At 47.2% G+C, this 27,822-nt stretch overlaps 1 protein-coding gene across 1 annotated transcript; it reads right to left on the bottom strand.

The window, feature by feature from the left end:
• Positions 1–8,083: 8,083 nt before the first annotated feature.
• On the bottom strand, positions 8,084–27,036 carry LOC309358417 (uncharacterized protein; the record flags this gene model as incomplete). Its single annotated transcript, XM_081891460.1, has 4 exons — positions 8,084–10,411; positions 12,029–12,268; positions 13,482–13,767; positions 26,857–27,036. The coding sequence occupies 4 exons, from the start codon at positions 27,034–27,036 to the stop codon at positions 8,958–8,960; spliced, it is 2,160 nt and encodes a 719-aa protein (XP_081747586.1). The 3' UTR covers positions 8,084–8,957.
• Between the last annotated feature and the right edge of the window lie 786 nt (positions 27,037–27,822).

Genomic DNA, 27,822 nt, shown 5'->3' with positions numbered 1-27,822 from the left:
TTGCACATGCGCATGATGTCATTTTGCACTTCTGCACACGCGCCTAAACCCATACTTCCAGGTTCGGTGCAGTCCACAACCTGAAAACATGCAACCTGCAGCGTTTGTAACCCGAGGTGTGACTGTAGTAATACAGTGGTACCTCGGGTTACAGACGCTTCAGGTTACAAACTCCGCTAACCAGGAAGTGGTTGCTTCAAGTTAAGAACTTTGCCCCAGGATAAGAACAGAAATTGTATGCCAGTGGGAGGCCCCAATAGCAAAAGCACGCCTCAGGTTAAGAACCGTTTCAGTTTAAGAACGGACCTCTGGAACGAATTAAGTTCTTAACCCGAGGTACCACAGTAGTAGTAGTAGTAATAATAATAATAATAATAATAATAATAATAGATCAAACATTAAAAACTTCCCTATACAGGGCTGCCTTCAGATGTCTTCTAAAAGTCGTGTAGTTCTTTATCTCCTTGACATCTGATGGGAGGGCGTTCCACAGGGCGGGTGCCACTACCAAGAAGGCCCTCTCAGTGGCTCCCTGTAACCTCACTTCTTGCAGTGAGGGAACCGCCAGAAGGCCCTCAGAGCTGGACCTCAGTGTCCGGGCAGAAAGATGGGAGTGGAGACGATCCTTCAGGTGTACTGGGCCGAGGCGGTTTAGGGCTTTAAAAGGTCAGCACCAACACTTTGAATTGTGCTCAGAAACTTTAAACTGTCATGGTTACCCACAATAATTTTGGGAGCCATAGTTTGTTATGGCTGCTGAGAGTTAGGTGATCCCCATTACAGTGTTACAATTCTCAGAGTTCCCTGGGAAGTGGGATCGATTGCTAACTGGGCATTGTAACCTTGTGAGAATAATGGAGTATTCTAACAGCTCTCTGCACCCATAACAAACTATAGCTCCCAGATTTTTTTGGGGGGGGATGCACTTTCAATGTATGTTGTGACTGTGGCCTCAGTGTGCTATGAGGGGAGATCCATGCTCAATATCCCACCCAGTAACAAAGGACCCCTCCCTCCAGGCTGGTTTATGTATGTGAGTTTGCCAGTATATCCTGCAAGGGGCTGAGGTCCCTCACAAACACCCAAAAAAATATTTTAAGGGACTGGGCCCCCACAAAATTGATGGGTATCGCTTATCTGGACTCCCCCTGTTTTATTCAAGTTGGCAGCCCTGAATATGTGACTGATTCAGTATAGTACATTCCTGGTGGATTTGCACCAGACACACAAAAAAACTTCTTTTATTAGTAGTCCGTCCTCAGCGGTTACCACATTATTGCCGTCTGGAGGGGGCACCCTTGTGCCACAGCGCAAGAAAAGAGGGACAGGGGGGAAAATAAACAGGAATATGTGTGGTATAGCAAGTTACAGGATTTCAGAAGGAAGTTACGGGACCCGCACCAACTGGGAAAATAAAGCAGTTTGTCCACCCTGGAAATTTTGAAAGTGGGGTCATGTGTAGCTGCCCTGACAACACAAAATGCCAAAATGATTGTGAATACAGGGTAAAAAAGATGTCCCGAGTGAGGGTTAAAGCGACTCCCACTCTACAGGTTCATAGTAGGGTTGGGGAAGGAAAATGGTGGGGACCTAATCCGAGAGGCTTCTAATTCTGAGCCATGTTGGCACTTGTACAAAGTCAGAACTCCTGCCTTTATCGATTTTGTCATTTCTGCCTTCTTCCCGGTCCTCCAGCTGTGACATCCCAGCAAACAACCTTCATTGCTGCCATGCATGTCTCCTCCAGTCTCTTAAACAAATATGTGTGTGTGTGTGTGTGTGTGTGTTAGCAGCTGGGAAAGGGGGCTGTTTGCTTTTCTCAGCTGCCGTTTGTGACCTTGCCTCTTGCAAACAAGACGTCAGCAAGTTTTTCTTTTTGTGGGTGGGGGTCGCTGCGGGAGGGGTGTGTGTGCCCACAGGCCTCTGTGTCCATAGTACCTTTGTGACTTGGTAGCAACCGCAGCGGAATGTGTGTGCGGTGTGCGGCGCATGTGTACGTTGTGGGTGTGGTAGCCCTGAACCAAACAGAAATTTGGCTTCTAGAAGATAACTGTTGGGGCGGTTGTTTTAATCGTCAAAGAAAGGTGCTAGTCCACACGGTGGCAATATTTGCTGACAGGTCAGCACCCAAAGAAGGCCTGGTCAGAGGCAAACAAGTGAGAGGAAATTAACTCCTGAAAGGAAGGAAATTTGCATGACACAGTCCTGAGTGCGCCCCCAGAGTGGTACCGATTTTTCCGTGTACTGTATAAGACTGATTTTTCTCCCTAAAAAATAACGTCCAAAATTTGGGGGCATCTTATACACGGGGGCCATCTTTCCCCATTTTCTTAAATCGGAGTCTCCAAAAATAGGGGTCGTCTTATACACGCTGGCGTCTTATGGATGGAAAAATATGGTAATTGAAGAGGGCCCAAAGTTTATTTATTTAACCCCCTCTTCCTCTTAAAACCCAGGGCAGCAAACACAAAAGCGACAAAGTAAACATATTAAAACATATTTAAAAACATGTAACATATTTAAAAACATGAGAGATTGTGGTCAGCAGAATGATGGAAGGTATGCATTATGACTACTTTGCTATGTCATTGTTCTGCATTTCTTCATGTTGAAAGCCACCTTCAGCATTGTTTGAAAGGCGGCATATAAATAAAATTATGTATCTACATATGTATGTGATCGGTTCAGGGTGTGTACTGCTCAGCAGTATTTGGCTGTTTTGCCAAGATGCAGTAGATAAACTGTTATATGCACAGATCTCCACGATTATAATTTTATTAAAATAAAATTTTATTAAGGCAACTGGGGAGAATAGTGAGAAAAGCTCAACAACTTTGCCAATAAAAGCTCAACAACTTTTGTGTCCGGATTTTCACTTTTTGAAATATGGCAACCCTCACACACACACCCCCCCCAATGAAACCTGGAAGGTGTAGTTTGTTAAGGGTCCTGAGAGTTGTTAGAAGACCCCTGCTCCTTTTACAGAGCTACAATTCTCACAGTGGTTTAACAATCAATCCTTTTTCCTGGGGGATTAAACATTGCTTAAGACCCTGAATAATGACTGAAGACATTCCTAAGCAGATACGGGCTTCTTATTAACAAATTCCATTGGTTAAAATAGCTGTCTTAAGTAGGCCTGGGTATGACATTTTAGGCCAGGGGGCGGAACCAAATGCCTTCTGTCTCATATACAGTACGTGACAAAAATATAACAATGAACTAAATCGAAGGCAGGCAGAAGATTGAGCAGGATCTCCTGGGAGATTAATAGGTTATTGATTAGAAGTTTCTGCTTCCTAAACGATTAACTATGGCTGTATACACACCATACATCTCCCCACCCCACCCCAAAAATCTGGGAACTGTAGTTTACCCCTCACAGAACTACAACTCCCAGCAGTCTTCGCAAAATAGTTCCTAGGGTGCTCTGGGTGTGTACAATTTAAATGTAGTGTGTACACAGCAAAAAGCATGTTTGTTTTCTAAACCGGGCTTGTTAGAACCACCAAACTAGTCAGTGGGTAGTCAAAAGGCAGTGTGGTGTAGTGGTTAGTGTCGGACTGAGACCAGAAGAGGGTTCAAGACCCCATTTGGCTAGGAAGCTCATGGGGCGGCCTTGGGCCAGTCACTGTCTCTTAGCCTAACCTACCTCACAGGGTTGTTGTGCAGGGATTAGATGAGCGAGAGAAGAACCGTGTACACTGTACACCCTGAGGTGGAAGGAAAATATGCAATAATTCAGTCACTCAGATGTAGACTTTTCTTTGTGTTTGGGGGTCACGAGGTGTATGGCTTATGGCTTATACAGCAGGGAGTAATCCATTCTGCCCCTCAGCCACCCTGTTTTGTCTGCCTCTGCCTCTATCCAGCCACAACTGTGGATCTGGAAGTGTTGGGTGGGGGTAAAAGGGTTAGTTATAAAAGGCAAGAGACCTAACAAGAACCCACGTGCCTGAACTAAGTACAGTGGTACCTTGGTTCTCAAACTTTATCCGTTCCGGAAGTCCGTTCCAAAACCAAGGCATGCTTTCCCATAGAAAGTAATGCAAAATGAATTAATCCGTTCCAGACTTTTAAAAAACAACCCCTAAAACAGCAGTTTAACATGAATTTTACGATCTAACGAGACCACTGAGCCATAAAATAAAAGCAATTATCAATGTACTGTACTATGAAATAAATAAGACAATATTGTAGATGATAAACATGAAAATTTAATCTTTTTATTCCTTGCACTGATGATAGTCATTGTTTGGATGGGGGACTTTTATCCATTTCCGCAGTCACACAATCAATAAATCAGTAGCTGAACTGGGTTCCACAGAGTCACAAAAACAAATTACGGTAATCAAAAAAGCCTCAAAAACAAAAATGCAAAATAGCAAAAACAAAAGCGCCAAACTTAATCAGTTCCTAAGTCCGTTCGACTTCTGAAATGTTCGAAAACCAAGGCACAGCTTTTGATTGGAAACAATAGCCGACAACCGCATTGAAAGTTCAGCTTCCAAAAATTGTTCGAAAACCAGAACACTTACTTCTGAGTTTTCGGAGTGTGAGAACCAAAGCGTATGAGAACCAAGGTACCACTGTAGTTTATTATTTGCTGTCCTTTAAGGCCATGTAGGCTGCCTCTCCCTTCCTAATGGTGCAAGTTTATCTGGTGAAGCTTTCCTGATGCAATATAGTGGCCAAGGCTTCATACCTTACTTTTAAAGTAACCCCCCCAAAAAAAGAACCATGGGGACTGCAGCTTTCTATAACTCCCAGCCCCCTTATCAAAAACTACAACTCCCAAGGTTCTCAGAGGGTGGGAAATAACATTTTAAATATACACCCGCACTTCAGAAAGGCCCCAGTTCAAATTTCACCTCTGCCACTGACTCACTACGTGTCCATAGACGAGTCACTCACTCTCAGCCTCGGTCTTCCGGATCTGCATTATGGGGGGGGGAGATAATATCACCGTATTTTTTGCTCCATAAGGCGCACTTTTTTCCTCCTAAAAAAATAAGGGGAAATGTATGCGCGTCTTATGGGCCGAATTGCCCAGGGGCAAAAAGCAGATCGTGCTTTTTTTTTTTAGAAATAGGGAAGGGGGTATTGAAACAAAGCCACTGAGCAGCTGATCAGTAAGCAATCAGGAGGGGAGATAAGGGACTCTAGTGATAAAGGAGGCTGCCTGGGAGGGGGGAGGTAAAAGCACATGGATCCTCAGGATTTTTGCATTGGGTCACCCCAAATTCTCCATCAGATCACATAGCATGTGGAGAGAAATTAGAAGAAAAGGAGGAGCAAAAAACAGCTCCAGCTAAGGAAAAGACACTAAGGCAAACAAGAGGGAAGGGGGTGTTGAACAAAGCCGCTGAGCAGCTGATCGGCAAGGGATTGGGAGGGAGATAAGGGACTTGAGAGATAAAGGAGGCTGCCTGGGAGGAGGGAGGTAAAAGCACATGGATCCTCAGGATTTTTGCATTGGGTCACCCCAAATTCTCCATCAGATCACATAGCATGTCCACGGCTACAGCCTGCACCAAAAAAAACCCACGAACCCACTGTTTTGTGGGGCCGCAATGGCACAAAAACATGATTACAAAGCACGGGTCCACATGGATTCTCAGGATTTTTGCATTGGGCTACCCCAAATTCACCGTCAAATCACATTATCATGTCTGTGGCCACAGCCTGAACCACAAAAATCAAACATCCACTGTTTCGTTCAGTTTTTTTCCCTTGTTTTCCTCCTCTAAAAACTAGGTGCATCTTATGGTCAGGTGCATCTTATGGAGCGAAAAATACGGTGCTTCCAGGGTGTTGGTTAAGGATTACTGAGACAATGCATGCAAACTGCTTTGAGCCACTCAAGTTATTTGATGGGGTTTTTCTGTTGCTGGAAAATGCACGTTCTGGGTTGGAAGGCTGCGGCAGGACCAGAGAACAAGCTCCGGCTTGCCGAACCCCATCCCCCACCATCTTGCAGCCTCCTTAATTACTATTATTAGCTATGCGGTGCCAGGAGGCACGCCGTAAACAGCAATTTGCTCAGCCTTTTCAAGGCATAACCAGGAGCACCGGCGTCGAGGAGGCAAAAATGTGTGCCTGGAAGGCAGGAGAAACCAACTTGCTATATCCTACCTGCTTCTAGGCACTGAGCGGGGAGGGATTAATTATAGGAGGGATAATCTGGCACCCCCCTCCTTCCCCCACTCCATTTTACAACCCAGGGCTTGGTGGGAACACACCTCTCCCCAGTGTGCATTGCAAAGTGTTGCAGTTCAAATATGAAAACACAGTGAGGTGTGATCATAGATACCAGGGATAGGGGACTTTCACTGTCTGAAGGGCACATTACAGTATTCTCTGGAAATCAATGGGGCAATGTTCCAATGGTGCAGAAGTGTCAAAGTCTACTATTTATGCAGGAGAGACCCCTCTCCAGTAACCTACAGCCACCTGAGGATGAAAGGGGAGTTTTTTATCCTGTGTACAGGGTTCCTTCATGACAGTCACAGTCAGTAAAGAGTTATAGATATATATGGACCGAAAACATACTGGCATATATACGCAGCTGCTGCAAGACTTTGTAATAACGCTTCAGTAGGAAAACATCCTTAAATCTCCACATACTCTGTTCATCCCACGTTCCCAAGACCAAACAAGACGCCTCATTTCAAAATGCTCGTTTTTATTTTCTATCTTGATCTTAACATTTACATGTAGTGGGGAAATAAGGTTCACAGTTTCAAAGAGCAAGACGGATAAAAACAAAAGGACGACGTTATAAAAGGCTACCTCGTTTTGAGCCTGCTGTGGGGAGACTTGGCCCTCCAGATGTTGCTGAATCCACATCTTTGTTGGCCATTCTTGCTAGGGCAGATGGGAGCTGTAGTTCAGAAACATCCAGACTGCCAAAGGCTACTCACCCATTTTAATTAAAGTTGGGGGGGAGGCAGACAGGAGCACAGCCACCCCCTCCCTTTAAAGGTGGCAGCGGTACAAGTCAGAAATACCTAGGAAGACTTTTGGAAGCCTTTGGGGGCCAAAATGAAGAATTGGGGGGGGGTGAAGGCCTTCCCTGTGCAGGGTTAGCTTGCACTAGGAATGGGGGGGGGGGCGCGCGCTGTGGCCTGCCTGATGCTGCTGAACTTCAGGCCCCTGACCACTGGGCCCGACTACCGAAAGCTTACTTATTTCATTTATTTCATTACAGTGGTACCTCCGGTTAAGAACTTAATTCGTTCTGGAGGTCCATTCTTAACCTGAAACTGTTCTTAACCTGAAGCACCACTTTAGCACCGCAATTTCTGTTCTCATCCTGAAGCAAAGTTCTTAACCCGAGGTACTATTTCTGGGTTAGCGGAGTCTGTAACCTGAAGTGTCTGTAACCCGAGGTACCACTGTATATCATTTTTTTTCTCCAAGGAGCTCAAGTACAAGATACTCCCCCCCCCTCATTGAATCCCCACAACAACCCTGTGAGGTAGGTTAGGCTGACTAAGGCAGTGACTGGCCCAAGATCACCCAGGGAGTTCAACGGTTGAGTGGGGATTCGAATCCTGCTCTCCCAGGTCTTAATCCGATACTCTAACCACGACACCACATTGGGTAGTGAGAGAACTGTAGTCCATTGGCGTCCAAAGTGCCACAACTCTGCCTTACTGGAAAAGGAAGGCAATATAAAACCTTGAAGAAAAGGCAAATTAATACCACTTCAAAATCACGATTTGCAACCTGTTAACACAGCTCCCTCCCCACACACAATGGACCCCTGCCAAACCCCTCCTTGGTTTTCACCACCTGCTTTGAACTGCCAAGAAGAAAATTCCAAGACGGTGGTGGATGGTGGTCAGGGAATGACTTTGTTGGGCAGGTTGTGAGTTCCTCAGGACAGGCTGCACATTTTATTTATTTAAATAATTTACATGCTGCCTTTTCTAAGCGTTGTACAAGAGAGATAAGAACAGAAAGCAAGTTAAAATTAACCAGAGAATCACGGGGCTGGGGAACTCCCTCGCAAACTGTGTGCTGAAACAGAAAAAGTTGTCACCGAGCGCTGGGAGTTCAACAGGGAGAGAGGGTGTCTGAGCCACGGGGAACCATGAAAAGCGCCCTCCTTCTCCTCAAATACCTCAGTAATTGCCCAGGGATATAAGGCATGGCCTGGATCCTAAAATAATAATAAAAATACTTATGGAGATCTGCGTGCTTCCCCTACCATATTTGTGGTGGGTGGGAACCCAAGGCAAGGCAAAACTTTTAAAGGACATTGGGGGTAGAAGATTCAGCATATCTCTGACCCTCATATTGGCTAGGCTGCGAGACTACCATAACTCAAGGGTTTCAGTGGAAGCGGGTACATGAGGGCGGAGGCAATGCTGCCCCACTAACCTCAGTCTGCCCCTAGCCAGCCCCCACCCGCCTGCCTTGTTACATCCAGTCCAGGGGGTGGCACTGCCTGCCATTTTCCTCAGTCTCTGCACTGCCCCTTTTACAACTCAGCAGGGGGCATGGGGACAAAACTAGAATGTGTTGGTTCTGCCTGCCACTGGCTCTCTGGCGCCACCTACTGTGGGGCTCCCCACCTGCCACCCTATCAGTCCCAATGGGCAACAGCCGCCACCGGGGTTAGGTGAGGCGGCTTCAAGGCCCCTCAATCCATTCTTAGGAAAACATTATCGAAGGAGACCTGGAGTTCCATGTCCATCTTTGGTTCTTTGTTTAGGCCAGGGAGAAATCCTGAGACATAAAGAGTTAATGTCCAAATTTAAGGATGTACGTAGCAATAAGGGTGTGGAAAAAACTCGGGAGACAACCCCCGTTGTCCAAGGGGATGGGGAAGCTTGTCTAGGAAGGTCAATCAAGAAGCCTCAAAAATGCTTAAGAAGCTTCTTCACTTTTTACCTCCTCCACTCACCCACCCAACACACCTTACAACCCTTTTGGGGCGGAGGAAAGAGTCACTTGGTGGTCCTGGACCCCTTGAAGGAGCGTGACATCATTTTCTTGAGCTCCTTGAAGGAGCGGCTGCGCCGGAGCTTGAAGCTGCGGACTGGCAAGTCGGCAGAGTCCAACGTGGCCGCAGTGCGGGGCCACCTGTCCCCGAGCTGATGGAGGATCCAGTCTCCGTTCAGGCTGACGGCGCTTGTGGCGTCCACCTCTCCAAGGCTGCCACCGGCAAGTCCGGCCCGCTGCCGAGGCGGCAGGTCAAGATGGCTGCTGCCCAGGAAGCAAAACGACGTTGGCGAGTCAGAGGAAAAGGCAAGGTGGCGGTTCAGCACTTGGGGCGGGTGGAAGGTGCCGGCTTTCAGCCGCTGCCGGCCGGGGGCTTTGCTGGAAATCTCCAAGACCGATGTCCATTTCGGCTTGACTGCTTTGCCTCTGCTGGCTTGTGGGTCACTGTGGCAACCCAGCCCCGCGGCCGCGTGGACATTGATTTCCGAGCTGGCGCGGGCCCTGCTCCCCATGCGAGCAGACGGCCTACGGCGAAGGCTCAGCCTGCGTAGTAGTTCCCGGGGGCTCAGCCAGCTCCTCTCAGCCGGCTTCTCCTGCCTCTCGGCTGCTTTCACCAACTCCCGCGAGGCATGTTTGCCTTTGTACAGCCTGTCAAAGTTTATAGCGGCCTGCGGCATCGAGGCCTCCTTTCTGAAGGGAGCCTCGGCCTGGACAACATGACAACGGGCCACGTTGACCCAGCCCAGGACCTCTCTCTCCGATCTGCCATGTTGCTTATTTGGGTATGGGATGACGGAAGGTTCTGGATATGACGGGAGAGGATCAGGCAGGGACACCACCGACGGCTCGGTAGCCTTCACGAGGTTGGTGGCGCTGGACTGGACTGAGGCGATCTCCAGAAACGGAGTGAAATCTCCTTGGCTGTCCAAAACCCGCGAGTCCCGTGCCCCTTCGGAACCTTCTGGAGAACGCAGATGCGAGCAGGTAGAGATGCGCCGCCGGATCTTCCACCCGGGCGCTGGTGCCAGGAGCTGGCTGGCACCCAGGACAGAACTGCAGACGGAGGACATTGACAAGCTCTTCTGATTCCCCGCCAGGTATCCGGACTCCGGCCTGCTGGCTGCTGAGCGGCACTTGTAACGCAGCACCAATTTGGCCACGTACTGGTCTAACCGGGCTCTCTGCTGCTCCTTGGAGCATGCAGCCACTCTCTTTGGGGAGCTGGTGCCAGGCTGCTCCAGGGGTCCCTCATCCAGATCCTCCTGAGACGAGCTCTGGGAGAGGCTGCTGGTGAAGAGGGGGCTCTGGAGAGCCACGGCATGCAAGGGGCTCGGGTAGTGGTAGATCTCGTTGGTGTTTCGGGAGACAAGGTCCGACTTGTACTGCAGCAGCTGGAGACTCGGGTTCTTTGGGAGTGGAAGGGACAAGTCTCCGAGGCCCAAGAGGAATTCAAGGTCACCTGCAGTAAGGGAAGACAAGGGACTTATGGGTAACAGGAACCAACGACCGTAGGCTGGGCAAGGTAGAAGATGGACTGTCTCTTTAACAGGGATTCAAGGCAGGCAGAAGCTACCTGGTTGTAGCCAGCTAAGTTAGACTCACTGCAGACCCATTGCTATTAATGTTCTTCGCGTAGTCATACCTATCAATTTCAATGGGTTTATTTTCAGAAGATCTAGTATTGGGTATTGCCCATGTTCAATCATTCTTTGAACTCACATGGGCATAAAACAGGAATGGGGAATCTGTAGTCATTCAGCAACATCTGAATTGCTGGCCGGGGCTGACTGAGTAAAACAAATTTAAAAGATGATATTTTGGGGCGGCACAAAGCTGTTTCTGCAGCCCATGGCAGTAGAGTCCAGTTGTCCTGGGGGATGGGTGCCATCTTGTAACTAAAACATAACACCTGAGTTGAGTTTGCTTTTTTCCTCCTCCCCTTTTTCCTTGTGTGTCATGTCTTTTCAGTTATTATAAGCCTGAGAACAGCGTCTGCCTTATTACTGATCTTCATAAACCACTAAAGGTAAGGATGCTTCAAAAAGGAAATAATAATAATAAAGAGAAAAGCTTCCTGTTTATCAATTTAAAGTGAAAGGAAGAAGGTTCTCAGGAAGCTGAACATAGAAATCAGAATCACCTCATGAAACTGGGGGTAATAGGACAGCTGTCTTATGGGCAACATCCACACTATACACTTTAAGCACCATTATACCACTTTAACAGTCATGAGTTCCTAGGTGTCATTTTTTTAAAGGGTACTGAGAGTTCTTAAGGTAAAGGTAAAGTGACCCCTGGCCATTAGGTCCAGTCGTGGCCGACTCTGGGGTTGCGGCACTCATCTCGCTTTATTGGCTGAGGGAGCCGGCGTACAGCTTCTGGGTCATGTGGCCAGCATGACTAAGCCGCTTCTGGCAAACCAGAGCAGTGCACGGAAATGCCATTTACCATTCCTGCCGGAGTGGTACCTATTTATCTACTTGCACTTTGACGTGCTTTTGAATTGCCAGGTTGGCAGGAGCAGGGACCGAGCAACGGGAGCTCACCCCATTGCGGGGATTCGAACTGCCAACCTTCTGATCAGCAAGTCCTAGGCTTTGTGGTTTAACCCACAGCGCCACCCACATCCTTATTCCCTTCACAGAGCCACAATCCCCAGAATGGTTTAACAATCTTCCAAGGGAGCTCTGCGTGGGGAACAGGGGCCTCCTAACAACTCTCTATACCCTTCACAAACTTCAACTCTCAGAATTCTTTGGGGGAAAGCCAAGCTATTCCCTCAAAGGACTGTGTATCAATTTGCTCTATCTGTACAGTATAAACGTGGTCTCAGTTTATTCTATCCCTACCTGGAGATGCCAGGGATTGAACCTGGGACCTTCCACATGCAAAACAGGTGCCCTACAACTGAGCTACACTCTTGCCCCAGATATGTGCAGCCCAGTCTGTGTTCTTTGTTGTACTCTCCCTCATTCCGCCCTTTTAACTCCTCTCTTGGTTGGAGCAGAGGAGACAGGCTCAAGCACACAGCCATCTGCAAAGCCTGAGATTCCCTGTTCATGCAAGCACGCCTCACCTGTCGACACAGGCCTCCTGCTGTCCACGCCAGAGGCGTTTGCCAAGGTGAGACGCTGCAGCTGGAGGTCTAGGAGGCGGACAGCAGCCTCGTCGGTAGAGCGCGGGCGGGAGGTGGCCTCCCGCAGGCCTGGCAAGTGGGAGAGGGAGCCAATGCTGCAGCGGGAACCCCCAGGCCCATCGCTGTGGACGGAGGCGCAGGAATCAGACAGGGAGCCCATCTCGCTCGTCTCATAAAACCCTGGAAAACACAGAGAAGGAAGATGCAGTGCTCTGGCCGTGGTGGAAATTTGAGGTGGCAAAAATCTGGCCACATGTCAAAAAAGCAAACACAAAAAGTCCTGTTTACACAGAGGGAAATCAAGAAAAGCCACGGTTTATCCAGTCTAGTTTGACATTATTAAATATATACATGTGGGGGCAGAGGCCTCAAATACGCCAGCCAGAAATACACATTTATGGATCTCTTAATAGCTAAAAGTTTTGACACTCAAGATCAGTGACTGGTATCTTGGGAACTCTATGCTGCACACTATGAAACTTGGGAAGAGGCAGAACAAATCAGACTAACCCCTGATTTTTGTTCTATATTTTATTTATTTTTACTTTGCTGCAATTCTGTGCATTTCTCCTATGTGTTTGTTATTTACTGTTTGCAGCCTTGTCTTTTACATTTTCAATAAAAATTAGTTAGTGAGGCACTCTGGACAGAAGTTTAATCGGATTTAAAGAAAAGGGATCAGATGTTTTCTGGGAGAAGGACCGGTGTGTCGTAGGGATTGCGAGCTGTGAGACCAGGAAGCGAAGTATTTGTGGAGATATAGGGATGACATGCTCATAAATGAATCTTTGAGGTGCATGTTGTGGCTGTGTCTAGTGGAGGGTGTCTTCTTTTTGGTCAGAAAATATTGTTTGCATTAGCTTTGTTTCGGAAAAATCCTTAATATTTTCAGACACCCACCCACTTTTCCATTCCATTGCTCTGGTGCAAGGACTTAACAGATGGACAATGGAGGTGGATCATGCAAACCCTTCTGGTTGCAGAGACTTAGGGTTGTGTCCAAATACTATTTCTACCCAGAGCAGAACTACAGAGGTTAACAGACATGATTAACATGTTCATTATATTCAAGGTGCCTACTAACTGAATATAAGCTTTATATCTCAAGACTAAAAGGTTCATAATTATAAGCACCATGCTCTAATCAACTGCCCTTTCTACATTTGAACATATATATTGCATTTGTCAGTCTTGTTTGGATAGCTATTTGGACACATGAACTGCCTATATTAATATAAACATTTAAATCAGAACTGAGGGACAATTCTTATTGCTGATGTGAGCCAGCTGCCTGCATTTTCTTTCTATTTTTCTGTTAAATTTACAATACAAATAAATCAAATAATCTACCAGGCAGGTAAATTCCTCCCCGCTGAACCTGGAGCAGGCATACCTGAGCTGGGCCTGGAGTCTGCCTCCAAGATTTCTTGGGTCTCTCCCCCATTGACTCCAGCTTTCTTGGAGGAAAGGAGTTGCTCGCTGACCATCCGCAACCCAAGGCATCCCTTCTCTGATTCGTCCCCCATGTGAGCACGGAGCACCCCGGGGTCTGCCTCAATGTTCTCTGATGAGCTGTAGGTGCGAGGCTCCTTTCCAGTCCCCAGCAGGTCCTCAGATTTGCTCCGGTCCAGCTTAGTGGTGGTGGGCAGTCGGTTATCACCCAGGCTGCTTTGGTCCTCCTGTTTTTTGCAGTGGGGGAAAAACAAGCAAGGGTTTTGTGAGACAGAACAGCAGAGGAAAAAGGAAACGGCTGCTGATTTTTTTATCAGGCCAAACTCAAAGTTTTGCTATCATCATACATGCCCACTTGACCACTTTGATTTGCGCAGCTGGCTCTTTCGCAAGTGCCACATGATCTCCATTCCACACTCATAAGGTATCAATCTTCCAGCATGGCAGAACCTGCAACCTGGAACTACCTGCCCATTGACATTAGGCAGACATCTTTGTTGTACTGTATTTTTTTAATTCAGGCAGGCCTACCCAGATATGTGAGGGATACAGGTGGGGCTGTGGTCTAAACCACTGAGCCCTTGGGCTTGCCAATCAGAAGGTCGGCGGTACAACCCTCCACATTTTCTCCTGTGAGGTCGGGTTAGGCCCTGGCCCAAGGTGAGCTTCAGTGAGCTTCATGGCTGAGTGGGGATTCGAACTCTAGTCTCTCTCCAAAGTCCTAGTCTGACACTCTAACCACTAGGCCACACTGGGCTCTTGGATTTCTCCACCGATGTCTATGAGCAACACCTGCTTCTGTCTGTAGGTGTGAGCCAGGACATGACCTATTCAGATAAATACGAAAAATGCAGAACGGAACCTCATTCTTCGCGCCACTTCCTTCAGCCATCCCATTCTCTTGTCCACCTGGGTTTCAGTCCTGCCCCCCTCCAGTCGAGCCCTCGAGGGTCTATCTTTGCCTGTTCCCCCCACATTTAAGGGTCTCTCCCTTCAGTATTTTTAAGCATTTGTAAACCTCAAGCTTGATCCTCCTCTTTTGTGCGGTGCTAATTTTTCGCTACGGAAGGAATGGAACTCTTCTCCCAGAGAGCGGAAAGAGAAGGAAGGAGCCCCACGCTTTGTACACAGAGGTTTCTGATGCTTTTATCTTGCGACTGACAGATGTGTCCCTTCATTGGATTTGTCTAATCCCATTTTGCAAAAGCCAGCTAACCACCCTCAGGCTTTTCGGGGGCCCCTCGCTAAGCCCCACGCTGGAACGTCTCCCTCCACCACCACACGACAGCAGGCCTGCGATAACAGAGGCCAATCTTCCTCGCCAGTCACCCTCTATGCTACCGCTTGAGAGAATCATGGCTTCCCCCAAATAATTCTGGGAAGTGCCGTTTGTTAAGGGTGCTGAGAGTTAGTAGGAAGTCTCTGTTCCTCTCAGTGTCTTCCCAGGATCAAATCAGAGCTCAGTGAGGAGAATTGGGGGGCTTTTAACAACTCTCAGCACTCTCAGCCAGCTCCAGTTCCCAGGATTCTTTGGGGAGAAGCCATGACTGTTTAAAGCGGTCTCATAGGAATACAGGCGGCAACCATTTTGTGCTGAAGGGAGGTGAGGACAGGTGACCCCACCTAGGCCCGAAGTCACCCCCCAAAGCAGGCTCAAAGCTTCTCAAAGCTTTTCAAAATCATTTTTCTCAGCAGCTAAAAGGCATTAGCTAAGCATCAGAAACATTCCGCTTACTGTAACTAAAAAGATTGCAACAAAGGTAGGGAACACAGTCCATTGTTTCTCAGGCCTTTCTGATGCCTTCTGGCCTTGCTAAAGAACCACATTGCAAGTTACTTTCTGTTCGGAACCATGCCAGAACAAGAGATTGAAACATATCTGAACACTCTGAAACCCCTTTCCTGGGAAGAGTCCAATAGTCCCAAGACAGCTTTCTGTTCATGCTCAGAGGGACTCCTGAGGGAGGAGAAAGGAGGAGGGAACTGGAAAGGGGTATATATGCTTGTGCACATGACTGTGAATTTCGTGCATGCTTTTTGTGACTTTCCACACTTGCTCCTTCTACCAGTTCATGGATGGTAGAAATAAAAGCCTTTTCTCTGAAACTGTTCCTTGAGTGTTTGTTGACTCCCACTTCCCTTTCCCAGGTGCAATATTTTTTCCAACCCGAGGGCAAAGCCTCATAAGGCTACAGTGCGTGTCCGATTGACGCGCGACTGCCGACAAATGGGTTGTTTTGGATCTGGAGGAGGGCGGAACAGGGGCAGAACATGGTGGGCTTATGCGCGCGCCGCAGACACGTTCAGGGGCCAGGTACAGAACCCGCACACAAAATGGCTGCCACCTGTATAAGAAGTTGTCCTACAGCAAATCAAACTTTGGGCCCATTTATGGCAGGGACTGAACCCTATAGTAAGAGTAAACTCACTCGCTATCAGCTAATGCTTACGTAGTCAAAAAAAGTGTGACTTTTGCAAAAATAAAAAAGGGGGGGGAGAGACAGATAGCAGAAGGCTTGGGGAAACCCCAAGGTTTCTCGAAGTACAAACAAATCTTTAGATTAAAAAAAGCACCCTAGGGGAAGGGGGAAACCCCAAAGTAGCTTAAAAGGCAGCTGAGAATGCTCAGCTGGACACAGAGTCTCCATTCAGGAAAAAAGCTCACTGGGTGGACCTGGGCAGGGTGAACAATGGAATGGAGTATCCTGAAACAGGGCATGGCTGGCACCCTACACAGTTCTCTGTAAACCCTTAAGACGTTTTATTTACAGTGTGCACATTTGGATGGCCACCTGTCAGGGATTCTTCATCTGCAACTCCTGCACTGCAGGGAATCGGACCAGATGACCCCTTGGGGGGGGGGTCCCCTTCCAAATCTTAGGTTCCAAAGACAGGCTGACAGCAAGGCCTGACTCCAAAACCGAAGGTATTAACCGGTGCGGAAAGCCAAGAGGAAGCAAACATGCTGCGGCTTATCTCCTAACCCACCCTGCCTGTCCCTCCAGACTGCACCTGGGCCAGATTCCAAGATTTATTGATCTCCGTGGGGCGTTGGAGGGGTAAAAGTTGCAACATGCCTACGGAGTTTTCCCCCTCCCCACCCCACAACAGTTAAGACAGCTGCTTCACGCAAGGAAAGGGGGAGCGGGGAAGAGTCCCATTTGCTGAGCCAGCAGGAATGAAACATGAACAGGAGAAGAGGGGTGGGCTATCCTCCTCCTCTTTGTTCTCCTAAAGCCAGGCAGCTGTCGCCATTGTCTTGGGGCCTCCTGGCTACCCATTGAAATGGCAAGCGAGACGGCCGGACGCACGTGCCATGTGGCGGGTGCATGGCGTGTGTGGCTGGCAGAGGGAAGCAGCCGTTCCTCTGGGCTTGGGCCCCCAAAGCTAACAGGGCCCAGGTTGGGGCTGCCATTTTGTCCACATTAATTCATTACCAGCCCCAAATCCGCCCCGTCGGTGGAGCGAGATGCAATGTTTTGTTTTCCGCATCAAATTTTTGGTTGCCTCTTTCACCCCAAAAAATCAAGTTAATGTGACTGACATTATACAAATTTGCACATTGAAACCAGCGTTTAAGAGAAAACGAAGACAAAATCCAAAGGGCAGTCTTGCTTTCAGAAGGTGGGTTTAAAACATCCTGCCAGCTCAAGGAGGCTGCAAGTGATTAGAAGCCAAAAACCGGGCGGAAAAGATATGTAAAGATGGCACCGGGCGAGCCTCCCCAGGGTGGGCATCCCACTTTGGTTTTGCCACCCTCTGGACCTCCCTTGGAGTAGGCACACAGAGAAAGGCCTCAGATGATGACACCCTGACACCTCTGTGAAGGCCAGACACGCTTGTACGGTAATTCTCAAGAAGGAAACTGTTGCAAAGAAGACTCTCTTTTGTGTGTTTACATTTTAAATTGAAATTTAACATTCACTAATAAAGAAACAACCCAAATGCTTGTTTCGAGAGTGCTATAACATTTTGGTTATATAGTTCACCCAGGAATAATAATCAATTATAGAATTGTATTTATTATTCCAAAAAGGCTGCTGAGAAGAAGGGCTCAGGTAGGGATATAAGATCAGTGTTAGAAACTCAGAGATGTATAAACTAGGCATCAAATAGCTCCTTAAACCAGAGTTACAGTCACCAAAATGTCTAGTTGCCATTTTTGGACCAGATGGCTCAAAAGTTGTATTTTTCAATACAACGTTTTGGTTCCTGAAATTCATTCTGATTGTGCAGAGAAAATATAATGGAGAGAATTCTATAGGATGGGGCATTTTTGTGTGTGAAAACAGTCCAGATTCAAGGATCCCCATGCAGGAATCTCCAGATGGTGGAGACGTCAGGCGCCAATGGCGCCCAGGCATCTTCACTTGGTCAAAAGTGGCCAGAAGCCAGTTGCAAAATTCACCCGGCGAATTTCAAGTGCTGGAGAAGATTATCCGCTCTTTAAAAAGAAATATCTCACTAAGAATTCAGCAGCCCACCAAAACAGTCAGAGCTACAGCTGCCCATAAAAACTTCTGTTCCCCAAAGCATAAAATTTTGTGAAATTATGATAGTCTCATTAACACCAATGCCACACTATTAGCATTACACATAGCGCAGGGATGAGGAGAAACCTGTGGCACGCCTGGTGCTGTCGGACTACAACTCCCATGAACCTCAGCCACTGGTCATGCAGCCTGGGGCTTGTGGGAGTTGCAGCCCACAAACATGTGGAGAGCTGCATGTTCTCTCTCTCACAGAGCAGTGTTTCACTAGGACTTGAACCTAGTGAACAAAGCTCACTGGGTGATCTTGGGGTCGTTCGCTTCCTCTCAGCCTAACCTCCCTTACAGGGTTGTTGTGGGGATTCAGCGAGAAGGGAGAAAACCGTGTAGGCCACTTAGAGCTCCTTGGAGAAGGCAGTGGGACATAAATGCAATAAAAAATAAAAATAGTAAGAAAAAGTGTTCGATCAGACCCAAGGTTCATCTAAACCAGCAAATCCTAATTCTATAGCGGCTTCTGTGGGAAGCTCACAAGCAAGGCAAGAAGGCAAATACATTCCCTTGCTGTCTCTCCCTGAGATATATTCCCCCTGCACTTGGGGGTTCCAGTCTTTGCCGGCTAATGGACAATGGCAGACGGAGCCCTTCTCTGGTTTTCTGGTTTTCTAATCCTTTTATTTTGATTTTAAAGCCAGCTAAGCCAGTATCTACCACCACATGTTCCAGCAACACATTCCATAAATTAAGAACGTGCTGTGCGGACAAAACGCTTCTTTGCACATTGAGCAAATGTCAGCCTTTTTTTGTGCATGACTTAAAACAGGCAAACCCGCCTTATACCGTTTTTTGCCCTAAAAGTCTTTTGTTTACCTTCATGAGAACTTTGTGAACTGGATCGATGTTGTTCTCACTTTAGAGATAAGAAGAGCCGAGGCCGACAGATGAGAGCCAGAACACTATTTTAAGAGCTACTATGTGGCGTACTGGTTAGAGTGCCTGGGCTTGGGAGAAAGAGACCAGGGTTCAAATCCCCATTCAACCGCAAAGCATGCTGGGTGACATTGCACCTGTCAGCTGAAACCTACCTCAAAGGGTTCTTGTGAGGATTAAAAGATTAAAAGAGATGGAGACCTCCTTGGAGAAAAAAGTGGGATAGACATGCAATAATAAATAAATGCAAAGTTCTGTTGGTTAACCAAGATACGTGCGGCGAATGCGGTGCAAGTCTTTTATAATATTTTAACTAGGATTTATATATTGTAATGTTTGAAGTATGAATTTGGAATAATTGATTATGAAAAGTATTTATTTTCTTTTTTCTTTCTTTTATCTTTTGTCTTTCTTCTTTTCTAGTCAGCATTCTGGAAAATTGTGTAGATAAATGGTTATGTATTGTTTCTATTTCTTTTTTCTATTCATTTTTTTTGGTAACATTTAATAAAATTTAATAAAAAAATAAATGCAAAGTTCTGATCGGTCTTCACTACAGCCCTCGATTCTGGGCAGGAATGATGGAGGCCCAAGTTTGCGAAACACGGCAGGCCCAGGCTCAATCCCTAGTTATCCCCAGGTAGGATGGAGGGGCCGGGACTCCCAGCCTCAAATCCAGGGGAGAGCCTCTGCCAACCAGTGCAGACAATACTGAGCTAGCTGGACCAAAGGCCCAATCTCATGCCACCCTCGGCTGACATGCCACCCTTCCTCGCCTAGCCTGGAAGATAACGCTGTTTGCCCATGATTAGGTCACTGGGTGTACGCGGCAGCCTCTCCCTGCTACGGGTGGAGCTCCCCGCAGGCGGCTGCCATCTGTCCATTTGACCAAGAGCTCGTTCTCCCATAAAATGAAGCGAGCTGTTTAAGAGGGGTGTGTTGGCATGCAGCAGGGAGAAAGAAGAGGGCTCGAAAGACAAATCAACTATCAAGCCATTAGCATTTCTCTCTCTCCCCAACCCCCAATAAAACAAAAACAGAAGGCTTCTTCACACAACACCATTGAGCAAAGATAGAAGCTGTGTCTATGGAAGAGCTAAGTGCACAGAGCATCTGCTTTGCATGAAGAAGGTCCCACGTTCCCTATTTTCTAGGGACAGTCATGGATTTACAGACGTTGTCCCGGTTTCTGATTTGATCCCAGAACGTCCTTGGGATGTCTCTATTTTCATCGGAGAAATGTTGGGGGGTATGTCAGTATAAAAAAGCAGCATTGTGTGTACACATGTCTGCAGCTTTCCCAGTGGGATGAAGAAGTCTCTGCCATGGGCATCCCATTTTGTATCGCTTTTAAACTCATCTCCTGTTATTGCTTCCCCTGCTGTAACTGCTTTTACTCTTATTTTCTACCCTGCCTTGGAACCTATGTGGAAAGCAATCACTTATTACTGACCATTTATACACCCCTGAATTTCAAATGTCTCTTAGTAAAAAGTTTCTGAACAATAGGATAAAGATAAAAATCACTTTGAGCTATAAAATCAGAATCCAGTTATTATGCCTGCTGATTTTTTTTTTAAGTCTTCAGCAGCAGCAGCTGGAAGTTCAATAGGGAAGGGGTCCTTGTCTGACTTCAAGTGCAATGGAGTTCCATAAAGCTGGACCCACGATACTGAGCAAACAGGTCATGGGGGGGTACGAACAGCTCCTGATAATAACATTAAAAAAGTTAACTCTGCCACATTAAATGTGCATTCTATAGTTGACCTTTTTGGTAATGTTTCATTTTGAAATCTTTAAGATAATATTTTAATTTCCTGTTCATCGTGTGGCTTTGATTGTATACTTTACTCTCTTCACTAATGCTTAATTCTGGATTGTTTTATTTGATGTTTTAATGTAGGTTGCAAACTGCTTTATGGTTTTTTCTTAATACAGAAATAATAATAATAATAATAATAATAATAATAATAATAATAATAATAATAATAGGTCATATTAAAAAAAACTGACTCCGATATTAAAAGATAAATAAAATAGCATGTCAGGAAGAAGCAGCCTCAGTCCTGATATGCCAAATGTTTTCTCTTCAGGGAGCTGGAGTTTTTTTTAAAAAGAAATTAAAAAATAGTAGTAATAGGTGCCAATTTAAACAGGCAACACCCCTCCACCTATAGTCTAAAAGGTGTGCAGTCAGTGTGCGATTTTGTTTCTCACATGAGTCAGCTCTACATGGGCTGCTTAGGGGGAGCCACAGCTCAATTAAGAGGGCGCCTCCTTTGCATCCAGAAGTTTCCAGGTTCAATTCCTGGCTTTTCCACTTAGAAGAGCCCCAGGAAGCAGGATTGGAAAAGAGCTTCTGCCCCTCAGAGGAGGCAGTGCTGACTCCTGACAATTAGATTTTCAGTAAAGTGGTATTGCTTTAGTGCAAGCTCATTGTAGCACAAGCACCTTGCTTGGACCATGTGCACCCTTTCCCAGAATGCATTTCGCATGCTCTTCCCAGAATCCCCTGCGAGACACACAAGGGTTCTGCAGTGGGCGAGACAACGCATGTTTAGGGTCTTCCTGAACGAAGCAGAAGAATGGAAATTCAGAGCAACAGGAAGAAGAATTGTGCATCAGTGAGACTCTAGTCAGGTAGTTCAGGTTTTCTACAAATCTGAGCAAAAACAAGGAAGCTGGAGGAGAGGGAGAGAGGGACAGACACTGTTCCCTCCAGGTGGCAGATGTGCCAAGCAGGAAGTCACCGCGGTGAACAGCAGGTGCTTTGTTTTGCTCTGCTCCCTCACCCCACCCTACGCAGGCAGGGGGAATGGCCGGCCTACGCCCACAGCTGGCGAGCCAAACCACAAGGCAAACCCCACCTGCCAGGACTCCCAGCACGGGGAGGACCTCTGCAGCAACAGCTGCTACCGGCATGAGACAAAGAGGAGCCTGGAAGGGGTTCGCCGGTGCTGTTTCTAGTCCAGATTCCCTGAATTATTATTTTATTTTATTCCGAGACTGCAGGAAAAGAGATCTCATTTGCAAAGGAGACACTCCACTCCAGACACAGGCAGGCTCTGACCACATCCTAACACCCAGAAGTCAGTTTGTTTTTTAATTTTAATAATAAATGACCCTCTTGGTGAGACTTGTGAGATGCACTATCGTAGGGGCAAATCCACACCAGACAAATTCTAATACAGTACCACTTTAACAGTCATTGTCCCCCTCCCACCCCAAGAATTCTGGGAATTGTAGTTTGTTAAGGATGCTGAGAGTCATTAGGACAGGCATGGCCAAACTTGGGGACTACAAGTCCCATCATCCCTGACCACTGGTCCTGTTAGCTAGGGATGATGGGAGTTGTAGTCCCAAAACATCCGGAGGGCCAAGTTTGGCCATGCCTGCATTAGGAAATCCCCTGCAGAACTACATTTCCCAGCACCCTTAAATTACATTCCTCAGGATTCTTTGTGGAAACCATAGCTGTTAAAGTGATATAAGGCTGCTTTGAATTCATGGTGAGCATGTGGCCTCGGTACCAACAGTTTCCTTCTCTGTCTGCAAGATGACACTCTTGTCCTTGTACTCAATCAGAGCAGGCAAGTGTAGTTTATTGTGGGAGAGAGGATTATTGCTTTGATATGCTTTTGTCTTAACTATTTCTTTGTGCCTTTATCCTATATTTTTATCTTGTGAACCACACCAAGATCTTACGATGAAGGGCGGTATATAAAATAAATAATAAATAAAATAAAATTACTAGAATCAGTGTTTCCCAAACTTGGCTCTCCATCTGGTTTTGAACTACAATTCCCATCATCCCTGACCACCAGTCCTGCAAACTAGGAATGATGGGAGTTGTAGTCCAAAAACAACTGGAGACCCAAGTTTGGGAAAACACTGGACTCGGGGGGGGGGGGGACTATCTCCTGGTCTATCACAGCTTCCTGTGTTATCCAATTTAATTCATCCCAGAAGGAGCACCAGCTTCCTAATTTTGCACTTACAATTGGCAATGCTGATCAAAGATCCCCGTTCACAGACTATAGTAGTCACCAAAACATGATGTGGGATGCGAACAAGGATGAATAGCAAGGATGATTCAAGAGAGAGAGAACAGTCAGAAAATGAAAGTGACATTTCCTGGCATATTTATAGATGCCTCATCAACAGGCCGTAGTCTCAGCTTGTGCAAGCTTTCAAGAGAGGCAGGACACTTCATCAGACTAATGTCAAGGTGTTCTGTGCTGGCATATTCTTCTCTGCAACTAGCCCAGCTGCTAATTTACCAAAATTCATTAATTTTCCAAAATTGCCAAAAGCTTCCCGAAACACCTTGCTCAGACCAGAGAGAAAAAGCAGAACTAACAATTCGGCAGAAACCTTTTTGTACGCAATATAAAACGGGAAGCTAGTTACTGGGTACGTCTTTGATGCAAAACTGGTAGGGCAACTCCATACAGGGAAAATCCAGAAGAGGAGCATGCAAACTTTCAAGCAACACGCCAGCCTTTGTTGGGCAGTTAATAACAGCTGTTTCCTCGGTGGCCCAGCTGTCCGAGTTTCGATGCAGCAACTCCCCCCTGCTAGCAAATTCTTTCAGAACAAGGAAGGATGAATCGCAGAAAAGCAAAAATAACCCCCCCCCCCACCTGCTTAGCCATTCAGGATATAAACAGTGGATTCCTTGCTGCCGACGCCACCATTACAGGTGGATACCGATGGGCGGATTCCAAAACACGTGTGTGGTTGCAACAACAGAACCTGGGCCCTATTCCAGACAAACATGCAAGAGTTTGACGTTGCACATATTTGGTGTAAACATTCTGCCCTGTGCAAGATTCAGCACACAAGACGTGGGGTCCTGCCAGAATCACGCCATTTCCCCAAAACTCTCCCCTTCTCATCATGTGAACACATTGCTCCCTTCTATAGTTCCCATTCCTTCAAACTTCCCAGACCTACACCTTCTCTTCTTGTTCCTCTATTCAAGAGCTCCTCTCTTGCATTCATTAAACATCTGCCACGTCGGCAAGCCTTACTTATTTACTTCCCCAAGCTCACACACCTGCCTGATCTTCCTAGTTTCTGCCACAGCCCTTCAGAATCCAGCCTTCCCTGAGGTCAGGGCACCTGGATCGTACAAACCAAATCTTTCTGTCTCCAAATCAACCCCACTCCCGTTATCCCCCAAGACATACACCCTACCCCAACTGCTGACTTCCCAAGCTCCTCGGCGCAGAGACCAATCTTCCTCAGGTTTTGTTTTTTAACTCGGCAAAGTACCATAAATCTCTAAATCATTATTTGGAATATGTTTCCCTGCAAAAAGCTCTAAGCAATGAACAGGTGTTGCCAGCTGAAGTTAGACTGTTCTTTTCTTTAAAAGCAACCACCACATCTCTATGCCCAACATAGAATCATAGAACTGTAGACCGCGAGAGTCACTTAGTCCAACCCCCAGAAATGCAGGAAGATTTTGCCCAACATGAGGCTCAAACCCATGACTCTGAGATTAAGGGTCTCATGCTCTATCAGCTGAGCTATCCCAGGGTGCTTAAACAGGCTAACTGTTTTATTTAAAAAAACCTAGATTTCTTGTAGTCAACTGACAGGTTTTCAAATGAAACCAGCAAGGCACACTTTGGATCTCCTTCAGCTAAGGTAAGGGTTGGGAACTTGATGCAGGGGGGGCCGGCCCTCTAGGCCTCTCTGTCTGGCCCTTGGGACTCTTCCATGTCCTTCACCAGCCCTGTGCTGGATGCTCCTTGAGCATCTGTCCCTGACTGGAATGGGTCTCCCAACTGTGATAATGCCTCCTGCTTACCTAAGAGGAGCTGGATGCAGAAACCTCGGACTTTCCTATAGCCCCACCCACAAGTAGCCCCCAGCAGGTTGCTGACCCACCCCCAAATTAACGCATAAGTTACTTTTCCTGAAGTGGTCTCAAGTATGTCCTTTAAGCAACAACACACAGAAGTGCGTTTCTGTATCAGACCCACCTAGGCCCAAAGCTCTTTCTAAAAATCCTTACAGCAGTGGTGCAGCCAAGCAGCTTTAGACTCTAAACCAAGCATCCCCATCCAGATGTTTTGGACTACAATTCCCATCACCCCTGACCACTGGTCCTGTTAGCTAGGGATCATGGGAGTTGTAGGCCAAAACATCTGGAGGGCCGCAGGTTGGGGATGCCTGCTCTAAACATAATGGATAGAGGGCTTCTTTAGGTCTGATGATTTCACTTTCTTCAAAATGGGCTACATTTCTGAAAAATTTACCAGTGTGGTTGAGAAGCCTCGAGGTTGATCAGAAAAGGATCCTTTACCAATTTATTGATTGATTTCCCTATATTCAATATGTTCCAATCAAGCAAGGAAACCTCCTCACGCACATGGCTAGTTCTGGAGAGAGGATAATTTCAGTATTTTCAACTTGTGTTATTTACCGGTACATTGTTTGGAAATGTGTGGAATACTTCGGATTCTGTACTTGTTTATATGTTGTGTGTGTGTTTTTATACGTTCATTCTGTTACTGGTGGTGGTGGTTGTTATACAAAAGCTAATTTTAAAAATGGGGAGTGCTCTACTTGGTTTGGGGCCCCTCCTGCTCACCCCACCCCAAAGTCTTGCCCCGAAAGGTATCACTGCCCAACAACCAGCAAGCAAGCTACTCCCCCCCCCCACTTCAAAACTAGAAAGCCAACTTTACTCAAATGCATTTTACCCGCTGTGAATGGCTGAAGAGTCAAGGCCCACATTTTGTCTACTCAGACGCAAGTTTCCCTGTGTGCAATTTATCATTTACACTTTGCCTTTCCAGAAAATACCTAAACTGCCTTCCCACGTGTGTCGAAACAGACAAAATATAATAAAAAAGCAAGTCTGGCAATGAGCTCGTCGTAAACAGCCTTTTAAAACAAACCTTGTAAAGCACTGTTTAGTGGGGGAAATGTCTTGTTCGGAAATAAGAGCATCTTTCCTTGTATGCAGAATCAGAGTTGGAAGGGACTGCAAGGGTTACCCAGTCAAAACCCCTGCAATACACGAATCTTTTGCCCAACACGAAGCTCAAACCCACAACCCTCAGGTTAAGAGTCTCATGCTCTACTGACTGAGCTATCCTGCCCCGTCACTCCCCACTTGAACACACACACACCCTAAGCCGCTGCCTGACAGTGTTTACAATGCAGACTAACCCTCCGACTTGGTACACTTCCCCCTAAGTTAAGTGTGCGCAGGACTGCAGCATTGCAATCAGATACAGAAATGCCTTTGAACTGAGTGGGACTCTGGCTGCAAACACATCATACCTTAACAGCAGTCCTCTCCCCAGAATACTTGGAACTGTAGTTTAAGGGTGCTGGGCTGGGAATTGTAGCTCTGCAACAGGTCAACTACAACAGATTACATACCTTGAGGCACATGCAGTATAATTATATATAATGCATACAGTATAATTATATATAATGGATAGCCTGGGATGGGGCTATCTGATTGCAATCCTTTCCACACTGGCTTAGGGTAGATCAGTTTAAAAGCCTGCACTGGAAACCTAGCAAGCTAAGCCCCTCCTGGCCTTATCTACCCCAGCCTGTAAGTTTACTCCTGAGTAAGCAAGCCTAGGAGTGAGCATTTAAGAGTCTGGCATAGCTTTCCTTTTGTTCTAAGATATGCACCCTATTCTTTCTTCCTTTTTTAAAGTTTTGGGATATATATATGCACTTTGTTGCACCCATCGGCTGGCTTTGAATCGCAAGTTATGTGAATTAGTGGATTGTCAGTTTTGTAGACTGCCATGAACTCTTTGGTGCAAAACTCTTTGGTTTGCATTTTAAGCAAACTTTCCCCACCATTTTCTCCCCCCTCCCTTCAGATCTCTCTCCCTCTTTCACACACACACACACCTGTTGCGTCTCGCCATCTCTCCGGCTCCCTTCCAGAGCGCGTTCCACCGTCTCCCTTTGTGTCTCCCGCAGGAGATCCAGCTCGAAGATCCCGGCCAGGCTGGCTTGGAGGCGCTCCCCGATCCGCAGCCGCTCGTTCCCGGACCACAGCGACGGGGGCACTGCTCTGCGGCCGGCCATGGCCCCCCCGAGACGCGGCTTTCTAAATCCCCGGGCTCCTGTCCCTTTGGGAGAGATCGCTTCTCATGCGCCCGCAGCTGGGGATCGGCCTTTATGGGGGGCCGAGGAGCGGTAGATCCCTACTAGAGACAAGGATCGGAGGGGCCACCACAATTTGGGGTGATCGAGGTAGGGGGGATCGCAAGCAAAGCAGCGCCAGAAGCGTGTCGCGGGGGAGGGAAGCACCGGCTTCGCACGCGCCGGAGCGCGCCACCAACTCCAGGGCGCGCCAGGCGACGCCGGGCTCGGACGATCGCAAAGAAGCGACCCGCAGTTCAGACAAAGGGGAAGGTTTTGAAAGTGTCACGTGGAGACAGGTTGCCTTCTCTCTCTCTCTCTCTCTCTCTCTCTCTCTCTCCTCCCCCTTTCCCTCCCAATCAACTTGCCGGCTTCCGATTGGTCCGAGAGAGCGAGGCAGGAGGGGAGGGGACCCGCGCGCGCCCACGCCGGACGCCAACATTTTCAAAGAGCCAAAAGTTCGGAAAGTTTCTGGCTCGGGTTTGAAAGGGACGCCAGATGGCCCCCAACTCAGCTGCAATGCTATGCACGCTTCAGCCCGGGAGCAGGAGGCCCATGGAATTCAGTAGCGCTTGCTTCTTTTAGAAGGCATGAGGATGAAAAAAAGGCCCGCTTACCGAGGTGGTTTTACCGCCTCTCTCCCTCCCCAGATAAGATTTATTAATAGTATATACAGTGGTACCTCGGGTTAAGTACTTAATTCGTTCCGGAGGTCCGTTCTTAACCTGA

Source organism: Podarcis melisellensis, assembly GCF_964234715.1.
Source record: "Podarcis melisellensis genome assembly, chromosome: 16".
In the NCBI taxonomy this organism is placed as follows: Eukaryota; Metazoa; Chordata; class Lepidosauria; order Squamata; family Lacertidae; genus Podarcis; species Podarcis melisellensis.
Note: the sequence above shows the minus strand (reverse complement) of the source record. Positions and strands in the feature narration are given on the sequence as shown.